General features: G+C 37.4%; 1 protein-coding gene across 1 annotated transcript in view; it reads right to left on the bottom strand.

Annotated features, from left to right (window-relative positions):
* TTN (titin) overlaps positions 1–13,162 on the bottom strand; it is a 272,766-nt gene that overhangs the window by 104,538 nt on the left and 155,066 nt on the right. Inside the window, 19 exon segments of the mRNA XM_055307803.1 lie at positions 59–325; positions 1,146–1,412; positions 1,521–1,787; positions 1,911–2,037; positions 2,197–2,336; positions 2,416–2,679; positions 2,818–3,084; positions 3,929–4,192; positions 4,285–4,411; positions 4,716–4,855; positions 5,005–5,280; positions 5,636–5,914; positions 6,089–6,490; positions 7,030–7,080; positions 8,876–8,965; positions 9,751–9,813; positions 10,263–10,355; positions 10,969–11,040; positions 11,978–12,058. Coding sequence (XP_055163778.1) covers positions 59–325; positions 1,146–1,412; positions 1,521–1,787; positions 1,911–2,037; positions 2,197–2,336; positions 2,416–2,679; positions 2,818–3,084; positions 3,929–4,192; positions 4,285–4,411; positions 4,716–4,855; positions 5,005–5,280; positions 5,636–5,914; positions 6,089–6,490; positions 7,030–7,080; positions 8,876–8,965; positions 9,751–9,813; positions 10,263–10,355; positions 10,969–11,040; positions 11,978–12,058 — 3,537 coding nt within the window.

Genomic DNA, 13,162 nt, shown 5'->3' with positions numbered 1-13,162 from the left:
CCTCTGGCAGAAATAACCCCAACGGCGCCAAGAGTGGACCTCACGGCGATCTCCTTACCTTCAATGTTAAGCTTCCCTGAGGTCTTGTCTGTCCCACAGTCACAGGTATACTGTCCAATGTCTGACTTCAAGGCTTTCTTTAGGATGAGTATGCGCTTCTTGCCATCCGCCTTAATAACAACATTTTTAGATGGTTTTATTTCCTCCCCATCCTTAAACCATTTCACCGGGGCATCCGCTTTGCTAATTTCACACTGTAGGATCACTTCATCTTTCTCTACGCCCGTGTAATCCTGAAGCTTTCCGGTGAAGTATGGATCTCCCTCTGCAAGGCAAGTATAAGTGAACACATTTCGTTAACCACCAAGGATATGTGATCCCTTGGAAAGTTCAAGAGGCAGCTCACAGATTTCTGGGCATATTTTAAAACTGTACCAAGCTTTCACTTATTTAACATGTTTATGTTCAGAAGTTCTCTATGTGTTAGAAAGGGAATCACTGCATGCAATTTATCAAGAACTAATCCATTTATCTTATATTTTGAAGTACGTTATTCAGAGTAAAGACACTGTGAAATTTAGCTTCAAACATAATTACGTGTTCCTTCATTACTAGGCTAAATTTCTAATTTCTTAGCAAATCATTATGCCCACCTTTAAGCTTTCAGATTCACATTATGAGTTTTTCTTATATCCGTAGTTTGCCATTAATAGTTTCTATATATGTTAGACTTCATATGTAATCTGCTTGATTACATCTAAAGTCTAAAAGGCCAATAAAAACAATGACTTTTAGTAATGTAACTTCTGTGTTTCTTTTTTTTTTTAGAAGTTTGAAAACACTTTTCTGAAATAATTCTGATAAAGCGAGGAGATGAGAAGTATTTATTATGTCCCCATTTTAAACATGACAGGGCTCAATAATTAAGCGTTTTATTTCTGATTTGAACTGGCTATTTTGTGAGCTGAGTCTTCATTATTTCAAAGTCCTCATATTTTCAGGTAAAAATATTTTAAAAAGATGCCTGATAACATGTGATAGTTCCTTAAGGACAGGGCCCGCTTTCCTGCAATATAACCTATTTTATATGAAACTCCACAAACTTCTGAATTTCATGGAAAAGATAGAAAAAAAAAAGTACCTACCAAGCACAGTGAGTTTAGCTTCTGAACTTAACCCCATGGCTTCTACTTTAATTTGAGAGGTGTCATCAATGGAGAGGTCTCTGAACGTGATGGAATGAGTCTTCCCTTCATCATCCATCCAGACAGACCTGCTGGTGTGCAGGCGCTGGTCGTTCTTGAACCACTTAACTCGGATGTTATCGTGGGACAGCTCCACCGTGAACACAGCACTTTCCCTCTCTTTGGCTGTTACATCCTTGAGTGGAGTGAGGAATTTGAGTCGGATTCCTATCAAGGAAAGCAAACCTCATTAATTCCAGCCCTTCCAGAGGAACTATAAAACTAAAAGCAAGCCAAATAGTTAAATGTGGTCTGTTTAATAAAGAATATATTTACCTTCAATGATCAGTTTGCCACTTGTGTGTTTATCTTCGGCTTCAAATATGTATTTTCCTTCATCTTCAAAAGCAGCTGACTTGATCACCAAGGAATGCTTAGTGCCATCCTTTATAAGCTCAACTTTATCATCACCTGTGATTTCCTGGGTTCCTTTCAGCCAACGGAACGTTTTGGGCTCCCTGGACACTTCACACTCAAACTTAGCTTCATCTTTCTCAAAGACTTTAACATCACTGAGAGGTGTGATGAAGATGAGTGGCAGTTCTGCAAAGAGAGGATGGTGTGGATGAAGCCAGATGATGCTTCGGTTCATGACCCCTAATCAGTTCGGGGCCTTGAAGTCTTGCAAAGAAAATAACGAAAGGGTGGCTGAGAGCCAGAGCATACCTTTCACTTTCAGATTGGCTGCAGATTTAGCGTTGGCGGCCTGGAAGGAAACCTCCCCTGTCATATCCAGCTGGCAGTTATAAAGGACCAGAATATGTTTCTTCCCATCTTCGATGATTTCACAGTCCTATTCAGAGTGAGACGGAGAAGGAAAAAGGAAGAATTGCATTTTCATAACTGGCTATTCCTACCAATCATCAAAACATTTGAGCGCAGAAGTCCATCTTTCTTCACCCCCAACAACCAAGCAAACCCGTGGCTGGGTGTTGGGCTGATCTTGACTTACAGGGGAAGCAGTTAAAGGCTCTCCTTTTAACTTCCACTGGCCGTGAACGTCTGGTTCAGAAAGTTCTATTTCAAAGCGCGCTGTTTCCCCGACAAACAATTCTACTCCGTACAGAGGTTTCTCCACTTTTATTAGTCGAGCTGGAATTACACAAAGGTTGGTTAGAACGACAGAACAAATGCTCAGACAGCGTGAGCTGAAACACCTTAAGCAACTCACCCTCAACAGTAACGTTTGCTTTTGTCTGGTCGGTGCCACAGTCACACATATATTCGCCTTTATCTTTAAGTTCTGCCTTTTTGATTTTTAGGATGCGGCGCAGGCCATCCGTCTTGATAGAGTGTTTGGCTGAAGGTACAATCTCTTCACCATCCTTGAACCATTTCACTGGTACATCTTTGCTCACTTCGCACTTCAGAATAATCTCATCCTTCTCAACTCCAGTTTTGTCGTGTAATTTCACAGTGAAGTAGGGATCAGCCTCTGTAAAAGCCATTCAGCAGATCATCAGGAGAATGTGAGAATTAAAGTGTACTGGAATTACAAGTGGCAACGTATTTAATGACCACCCACTGTCACCATCCCTAAACAGGCTATCTGGTTATAGTTGGTCACGTTTACCTAAGACCTTCAGGTTTGCGGTGGAGCTCAGGTCCTTAACTTGAGCTCTTATCTGGGATATATCATCCAGGGTCACTTCTCTTATTTCCAGTTTGTGAGTCTTGCCCTCAGATGAGATGAGTACGGTTCTGCTTGTGTGGAGTTTGGCATCATTTTTGAACCAGACGACATGCATTTTTTCATGAGAAAGCTCACAAACGAAAGTTGCTGTTTCGCCTTCTTTCACGGTTTGGTCTTCGAGAGGCGATATGAACTTCAACCTTATACCTGCAGTGTAAGCATGGAGAATGTGCTTAGAAGCACACTCTACCTTCAGAAACATTCCACTCAAATCTGCCAAGGTCAGAAGGGTCCATTTCACAGAGTATTTATTTATTTGCCTTTTCAAATGGATCTATCCTCCATTAAAACAAAGGGGGGGGAGGGTTCTTTTGATGATGACGTGACAGTGTAGTTGGGGTGCCAATTGTCACTTAGCCCTATTAGAACTTGGTGTTTGGGGCATGAGCTTTCAGAGTTGATGTGACTTTTGTAATGCCAGTATCTGACTTAAGCTTTGACTGCTAAGCATCCACTTCAGAGATGCCAGCCACAGGCCTAGATAAGGTGCCAGGCTGGGCCTCTCCCCACCCCACCGTGCTCCTCAGGCTCCTCTGGTTTTGAGAACTTGGCCACTTGGGCAGCTTGCTTTTTTTTTCTTCCCTCATTTTAACTTCCTGGTTTTATGTCTTAAATTCCCCAACAAAGAGTAAGCCCATAAAATCATAGACCCCCACCCTCAACCTCAATAAAAGCAGATCCAAGCCCACTCTCTATCCCTCACATCCTCCTCCAAAACAAAAACCCAAACCAAAAAATACTCTGGTTCTGTGACCTCAGGGGTGCTATGCAATTTCCAGGTCCTGTGAGTAATAAACCTTGTCTCTTTCAATGTTTCCTGATGGTTGCTGCTGAGGACATCTTGCAATCATAATAAGAACCACAAGGGCTGGTCCAGCCACCACATTGGTTCTTGATAGGCTGAGTATGGCACAAACAGCACTCTGTCTTTAAAGCATATATTTGTGTGCTTAAATGTGGGATATTAGAGCTAGATCTCATCAGCTCTTACCTGTAACAAATAATCGTGCTGAGCTCTTCTTGCCCTCTACCTCAGCAGTATAGACCCCTTCGTCATCAAAATGAGAATCATTGATAACGAGAATGTGTTTCTTTCCATCAGCAATGATATCAAACTTGTCAGATGCCTTGATTATATCAGGTCCTTTCGACCATATCACATTTGCTTCTCGAGTGAGGACACATTCAAATCGAGCTTGTCGCCTTTCTGGAACAGTGACATCCTTCAGGGGCACAGCAAAGTCAAGTTCGATTTCTGAAAAACCAAACATTAAGAATGAGGTTTCTGGAATGCACGGGGCTGTGAAATGAAGTCAAGCCCACCCCATAGGTTCAAAAAGCCCAGACCTTTTACTGTCAGGATGGCAGTTGTAAATGCATTAAGCGCCTGGTAAAGGACTTCACCGGCTTGGTCCAGTTTGACTTTGTGCAAAGTCAAGAAGCGTTTTCCACCTTCTGCTTTGATTTCACAGGTCTGAAAAACAACAATCTTGGTTAGCATTTGAAAGAGGGAAGTTCCCGCAAGGAGAGATGTTTCAGATACAGATGCCTAGAGATGTTTCACAAATTACTACTAACTTAAGTAAAAATGTTTAGTCATAAATTATTTAAAAATTGCCACAAAGCTGGCACAAATCGTGCATCCAAGTTCTTCCCCTCTCTGATACTTTAGAATCCTGAAAGAGCTCCATCGTTATTGAACCAAATCTGAATGTCAAACCTGAATATAGAACGTGGATATTTTACGTGATTGACAACTTAAATGGGAAACGACTCACAGGTGAGGGCCGAAGAAGTTCTCCCTTCAGTTTCCACTGTCCAGGAATGTCTGCCTCTGAGATTTCTGCATCAAAGCTTGCGCTTTCCTTCTCATAAATGGTAACATCCTCGATTGGCTTAAGCAATTCAACTTCGCGCTCTGTATTGGTCAAGGACAAAAAAAAAAATCATAATGCTTTAAACAATCTCACAATGCTTTCTTCTCTTTTGTTGTGTGTATGTGTGTGTTATTTTGCCTTATTCACATTCAAAACTTATATTTTAGAATAAAAGGAAAGACTTTTATACCTCCTAGTGTCAGCTTTGCGGGGTATCTTTTCCCTTCAATTTCCACCGCGTATTCATCGATATCTTCCGGTGTGGCATTCTTGACTTTGAGGAAGAGATGATTTCCTTCTCTTACTATCTCAGTCTTATCATTAGGTTCCAGGGGGATTTCATCATATCCTTTGAACCACTTGATGTTTGGAGTATCCTTTGCTATCACGCAGGCAAAAACAGCCGTGCCCTTTGGTTTCACGTGCTGATCCCGTATAGGCTTCACCAGCCAGTCTCTGATGACTTCTGCATGAAAATGAAGTCAGAAAAAAATAGTCATGACCTGAACAAATAACGTAAATAGCCCCCTTGGTAAATTTCAGAGGTATAAAAAAAATTTCAAAAGTGGATATAATTCATCTGCTGTGATGTGTTGATGTTCCCTTATTTAGAGAAAAAAAATTTCAAAAGTGGATATAATTCATCTGCTGTGATGTGTTGATGTTCCCTTATTTAGAGAAGGTACAAGGCTGGGATATAAAATGCTCTCTTCCATTTCGCTAATGCAACAAGTATTAGCATAATAATATACTAGTAATATTACTAGTATAGTAATAGTAAGCATAATAAGCAGGACCCAATCTCCCGGCCAAGTACGAACCTACTACTTTGACGCAGGATGAACATTCCAGGTTGTTGGCGTTCTCCACGGTAACTGTGTATGTTCCAGCATCCTGGTCATCTGCATCGTTGATGGTCAGGGCTCTCAACAAGCCGATGACACCGGGCACAATTTTGCCAGGTTTCTCCACCACGATCTTCCCATCCTTCCTCCAGACCACGTCACGCTCCTTGTTTAGCTCACAGCTCAAGTACAGTGGCTGTCCTTTGACCACGGTGACTTCCTCCTCGAGTGTCTTTACGAAACGCACAGGAAGTTCTGTGGAGAATTTCATTATTAAAAATCTGCAAAGACTTTTCAATATACACGCAATATGTTCAATGATATAAGACTTGGAAATAGCGGTTTTGTCTAAAGTTACAATAAAAATTGTGACTGCGGTTGGTTGTGTTAACGTTTAGCAAGGACCATATTCAGCAGACTGGAAATTACCTTCCACAACAAGTTTGGCCGTGGAGGTCTTCTCCTTATTTCCCAAGCGTAAGACACAGGTGTATTCGCCGGCGTCAGAAAGCTGGACATCCATGATATGCAGCTTTCTGTCTTTACCATCTGCGATGAATCTGTGCTTTGGGCTCTCACGGATATTGCTACCGTCTTTCATCCAGCTTGTAATTGCAGTGGAGGGGGAGACCAGACATTCAAAGATCGCAGAAGACCCAACCGACTCTGCTTCGGTCAAGACAATGTCTTTGATCTCTTTCACAAACTTCAGTGGTACAGCCTTTAGCTGGTAGGTGAAAGGGGCCTCATCGGGAGGTTTCTCTCCACCACTTCCTGGTCTTAACTTTTTCCTTTCAACTTCTATTGGTGAAGGAGTCTTTTTGGGGATACCTAATTCAAAATAAAGTTAAAAGCTGACTTAGCATTTTCATAACAGTCAGAAGTGCATACTTAAGCCAAGTATGAATAAAACCAGTGGTGGAGCAACCTGAAGACAAGAACAGAAAAGTAAAGTCTAGGCAATTGAAAGGCCAAATGAATTTTTACTGCCTTCTTTCAGATAGGAAAACAGGATGGCATAAGGAATCCACAAATAAGAAATGTTCATTTTCTCAAGTTTTAAACCCAAATATAAAATGTACTGATTAATGTCTAATTATTTCATTGTCCCATATAAATATCATGTAGATGAAGAATGAAACTGAGAATTTATAGAGTTCATTATGCTAAGATATTACAGTTGGTATAGACAATACTCATTTGAATAATATTAGAGGTATGTTACTTGAGATATCAGAAGACATATTAGTTTTATCAGAATCAATCATGAATAATAAAGATATTTAGAATTTTTGAAACTTTCTCCCCCTTGAATGTAAAGTTTCCCAGAACGAAAGGTTATAATTTAGGTGCAGGGAAATGAATCTTACCTTTGATGGGACCTTTCGGCTTGGCAGCCTCTTCTTTAGGTGCTTTGGCTTCTGAAATAAAAAGGAAAACTCAGCATTCAAACAATTTTCAGACCTATTTTATGCTTAGTAGTAAACCATGCAGGGTGAGTCATGTTATTATAAATATTAATGCATGAAGAGAAATTGGCTTTATGTATATGACTTCCATAGAGAATACTTTGATATTTCCAAAAAGGCATGTTTTGATCAGTATCATTCTGGTCAATAATGTGACCACCCTAAGCGACCAACATATTTAGGATTAAAAAATTACTTTCAGCAGGTGCCTTATTCTCCTCCCATTTCTGGGAGAAAGTGTACTGTTGCCTAATGAGAAGTTTAACTCTTGCTCAGCTGTGCAAAGGATTCTATATATTTATGTATGTGTTGGTTAAGTGAACCTAGGAAAGAAGGTTCTGTCAACAAGGAGTTGATGTAGCAAAAAGGGAAATGGCCCAGAAGTTACCAAAAGCCTATTTTTTTTTTTAACTGAGCAGACAAATCCAGTAAAGACTGGGGAAAGAGAAGGGGTCTATGTGCTACATACATATGGATTCCTTTGAAGATTTCTCTTAGACAACGAACTACGGCAAAAAAGCAAGTCAGTTACTACATTTAGAGTTTAATGAAATTACTAATGGGGGGCAGTACAAACTGTAGAACCAGCTCTCTAGCTTCAACCCCTGGGAATGTGAGAAAAGCTTTATTTTTACACGTACTTAATTAGGTCAATGACGATTATTATCCTTTTCTGAACTAACAAGAAGTATCATATTGAAATTGTAAAAGTTGAACAGAATAATGTCCCAATCATAAATGCCAGTGACAAAACATATCATAAATATTAAAGTTGAACTACAGCCCAAAGAATATAGCATATTGTCTCGTGCCATTAGACATAATAAAAATTTAAATATCTCCATAGTGCTTACTATGCACCAAGCACTGTGCAGTTTTACCTTTATTTAAACCTTATAATAATCTTATGAGGCAGATATAATTATTCATCAGATTTTACAGACTAGTAAATTAAAACTTAAAGAGATAAAATAACTAGCTAAGTGTCAAATAATTAGGATATGTATTGATCATTGATCAAATTGATCAAATCATTTTTGGTTTTGATCAAATCATTTTTGGTTTTGAGATTATCATCGACGTGATGAACTAATAGTTCATATACAACTAATAAGTACCATAAATTTATACCTGAGATAGTTAATACCACTGAGTTAGTACATTTAAAAGAATTATTATTGACCTAGATTATTATATAGATTTAAAGGCTGAAATATGAAGTCTCTCCCTTTTTTATTGTGGTAAAAAAAAAAAACTAACAAAATTCACCATTTTAACCATTTTAAAGTATACAATTCAGTTGTGTTAAGTATATTCACAATTTGCAATCATCAACACTATCCATTTCCAGAATCTTTTCATTTTGTTAATATGCAGTCTTTAAAAAAAAAAAAAAGGACAAATGATTCCTAGAGGGTAAGTGGAAAATTTGAATATCCAAGGGCTGCCTATATATAAGGCTCTCTCCTTAGTTTTCATCAGCCTTGAACATATTTAATTTCAAAAGCACATAAAGCAATGATGCTTTGAAGGAATGAATATTCCGAATCAAAATACAATATGTACCCATGGGTGAGAGATTAGGTTAGGAAAGGACATCTGATGAAGAAACTTTAATCAAGAATTTATTAGCCTCCCCCCAAGTTGATGATGCCTATATCTCAACAAAAGAGGGCCTACAATGAAGTATGAATACTTTTATTAAGCCCCCAAAAAACAAACAAAAAGAAAACTACAGAATAATTACCTGCTTTCTTTCCAACCACAGGCACCGTCACCGGGGCAGCGATGGGGGTCGGTGCAGGCTCCACAGGAGGTGGTTTGATTACTTTCACTTCTGTAGAGAGATGTCCATTGCATTAATGCATTCATTTGTCTCTTCCTAAAATCTCATTTGGAGGCCTATTTGCCTTTTCTGATATAACTTTGACATTTTCAAATCTCTAGTTTTACAGAGAAAATATATTCTAATTATAGCATAAACTATATATAGTATGATGTAGTAATATATCCCAATATGTTTAATTATATTGGGTAAAAAATAATATAATCTAAAAATATATCGGGACATTTATAAGTCATCTGATGCATGCTGACTTTTATTTCCTTTTTAAAAAAAGCCCTACCTTTTTGCTAAAAAACACACACAGACTCAAAATGGTATCACTTAGACCAAGTCCCCAAAATGAGACTTAATACCCAGTCTAATTGCAGTTTCAACCTTCCCCGCAGAAATGTGGTTTTAACTGGTCAGCCAGCATATTTTCTTTTCCATCAGCGCCAATGAGTCTGTTGGGTCCTCTCCATCCCCCAAAGAATGAAATAATCTGCATGATAAAACCCCCCTGCTTTTTCCTCTAGCAGACAACCTCCTCTGCCACAACCTTTTTTTTTTTTTTTTGCTCATGACTTTCATGTCCTCGCCCTCAGTCTATAAAAACCTTTCCTCTTGTATAGCTACTTGGAGTGCCTCTCTATTTGCTAGACAAGGTGCTGCTCATTCATGAATTGTTTAGTAAAGACTATTAGATCTTCACATTTGCTTGGTTGAATTCTGTTATTTGACACATGGTGAGAAGCACGCAGGAATAGGCTGCTGACACTGAGGAGAGGCTTACTTACCTGGTTCAGGCTTTGGTTTAGGTTCAGGTCCAGGGAGAGGTATTGCTGGCTTAATTTCAGGCACTAAAAGAATTCACAGTTGTAAGCAGGTTATCACAGTATTTTTGAAGTTTTTCACAGAATCAGACCAAATTGGTAGACATAATTTATCTTGGGAGATATTAGAATTTAAACCCATATAGTCACCAAATCAAGTGTTTGATCTAAAGTTTATTTTGCAGTTGAGACAAAATATTTGGCAAATATAATAAAGCATTTTATAGGTTCTAATGTTGTTTTTCGTCTCATTATCCATTTTTTACCTAGTGCTTACAACATATTAAATTTAACAAATGGTGGTCATTAGCCAAGTGCACCTAAGAGTGAAATGGTAAAGGAAATTAAAGCCATGTGTGATGAGTAGATTAAGGTCATGTGTTCAAATCTTAATGCCAGGGTGACAGTTTTTTAAATGATGCATATTCACATTTTTTTTTTTTGAGACAACTAAGAAAGTGCTTTTAAGTTTGTACCTTTTACTGGTTCAGGAACTTTCCTTTCCCTTTTTGTAACCGGAGCTGGAGGTACTTCAGCCTCTTCAACAGCTTTTGGAGGTGGCTCTGGTACTTTAAGATAATAAGATTATTTTCTCGTGTTAATTGAATACTTCGAAATCAACTGACCTGAAATAACCAGATCAGACTATTTTTCAAAGTTCTATTACTGGCTTTTAGCAAAACCTTACGCCATATCAATTAATTTCTATTTTGTCTCCTTGACTGTGCCTCAATTTATTTTACTTCCTCTTATTCCATCCCCTTGCATCCCAACTCTGTTAGCTCTCCCTTTCTAGATCACTTCCATCTAATAAACACACTCTTTGAGAATAGGCTAATGATAACAACCCACCACCCACTTAAAAGCACCCCCAGGTCTGTGCCCCATTTGCTGAACCCTCCCATAAAGTTATTTTGCAGCCAACCTGATTAATTCCCAGTCACTTCTACCAGAAGAACAAGTGGCAAAGTAATCACAGTAATGAAGTGCAAGAAAATACATGAATGGATTTGGAAATTACTATAAAGATATTTAAACAGAAAGCAGACAATGGAAAGCACGAGACTATCTCACAGACGAAATGTGAAGCTATGTCTATATTTAACTCCAGAAATGTTTACACGATAAACCTTTTGTTAAACGTCTATTTCGTTAAAAGATAATTGTTGCTGAGATTCCTACCTGGTTTTTTAATTTTTTCTAGTTTTTTAGGTTCTACTTTAGGTTCTTCTTCTTCAGGTCTCTTTCTTAGAACTTAAAAGACAAAAAGGTTTATATGTAAACTAAGACAAACAAACTAATGACGATGTTGAACACACTGGACAAATGCAAATAATGTACGAAGCAAGGAAAATGAAAAGCATGCAACCTAGTACACTGGCAAATCAGGCTTTATGCTAGAAGTGCTTGTGTTTTTTTTTTTTTAAATAAAAGGTAGTTATATTAATTAGAATAACACTGGGAGTCACTTTATATCCATGTACAAAGATAATCTGTTGTTCGGAGACAACTCTGTTGCAAAGATGACCAAAACACAAAACGAATAATTTGAATAGCAACAAATTCAAATCCTAATTCAACGTTGTAATATGAAGAGTATTTAAATAAGTATAAAGTTTACTTCAGTGGAGACAGCCAAAGAATTTTGTCTAGACACCTGTAATTCTGTGTGAAAAAAAAATGTTAGATTTCCCTTCCTCATCTGAGTATCCTGCTTACCAATTCTTTAAGATTTTTATTAGTAGAAAGAAATGCTCAGTTTTTTAAAAGAAATGTTATTTATTAGTTGTGATGATCCTGTATCACACTTTAAAACTGAATACTGAATTTAGGCTTAAGTAGTTTGCTCTAATTTAGAGTATTTAATAGGTTTAGTGTATTTTAACTATATAATTTGATTATGAACATGACAACTGTGGTCATTATTATTAGCTGAGAGTATGATCAGTTTAGTTACGTCTATGCATGTAAACTTCAAAACTGTGAATGCTCACAAAATTTCTGCCTTCTTTTTAAAAAAGCTATGGAAATGATAGCCTTCCCAATATTCAGTGCAACTATAAATGAATTTTGATAAGTAGGTAATTTGATTAAAAGATAACCAAAAGACAGAAACATTTTGTAAGCTTTCAAGTCTTTTTTTTTTTTTTGGCAAATTTAAAGCTAACAAAACAGTTGAAAAATACTATACCGCTTTTGAGAACAACTTCTTCCTTTGGTTGAGGTTTAGGTTCAGGAAGTAATTTGCGAACTTTCTTTTCAGCTCCAGGCACTTAAAAGAATATGATTTCAAATTTTGAAGTAAATTCATATAAAAAGTAAATTTCAACAAGAAAAAGATCTCTTTCAAAACTATTTAGCTACAGTCATAAAAATTTTTGTTGCATATAAATATCACAGAATTTAAAAGCAATTCATACACTTTGATGCATTTTTTTTTGCAAACATCTATATGGCCTTGTGACAAATTCCATTGCATTCATCGCAAGCAAATACAGTTATCTTGTGTGAGGGTAGACGATATTCTATATCAATTTTATGAATCTTTGATCATATACAGGGCTCTTGACAGCATCTTTGTTTTTTCTTGTTTTATTTTTTTTTTCTTGACAGCATCTTTGCTGCAATCTAAAATTGTAGATCCTTCGAATCTACATTGGAATCTCCCCAACTCTTAATTACATTAAAATGGTAAGTGTTAGTGTCATTATTCAATCTCCACAGGCAGGAGAAGAAAGCCTAGGGATCTGGCTGATGACCCTGGTATTGGGGAAAGACCACTCTCATTTTCTTAACAGAAAGGAAATATCATTTCTTAAGATCTCCTTTTTGAAATAATACTAACCTAAAATTATAAAGCTACAGAATTTGAGAGCTTGTGTTGGAGCACATTTTTAATGAATCAGAAAAGATTCTCAAATTTAGACTAAAAGGGACCCAAGGAATACTAAGTTCATTCTGTCCTGCATCTTTAGTGACTACTAAATGGATAATATTATCTAGAGCAGCCTCCTCCCTTCTCTTACAACCCTCATGGATTTGAGTGGAAAAAAAGAGAAACACTGGGTGATTGCTGAATCCCCTTACCTCTCTACTGATGTTAATGAAAACCAGTTTAAACCATTATTTATTTGTATCACTTAACATCCTTTTTATTTACTCATAAATCTGAGTTTTTAGATATTTCTATAAAATTTTCCATTTGGTGCTTTAGGCAAGATATTTGCAACTCATTAAGTAGGTTTTTTGTTTTGTTTTTTGTTTTTTAAGTAGGCTCCACACCCAGCATGGAACCCAACACAGGACTTGAATTCATGACTTTGAGATCAAGACCTGAGCTGAAATCAAGGGTCAGATGTTTAATTGACTGAACCAC

This window comes from Nyctereutes procyonoides, unplaced genomic scaffold, assembly GCF_905146905.1.
Source record: "Nyctereutes procyonoides isolate TBG_1078 unplaced genomic scaffold, NYPRO_anot_genome, whole genome shotgun sequence".
Lineage (NCBI taxonomy): Eukaryota > Metazoa > Chordata > Mammalia > Carnivora > Canidae > Nyctereutes > Nyctereutes procyonoides.
This window is presented reverse-complemented; position numbering and strand designations above follow the sequence as displayed.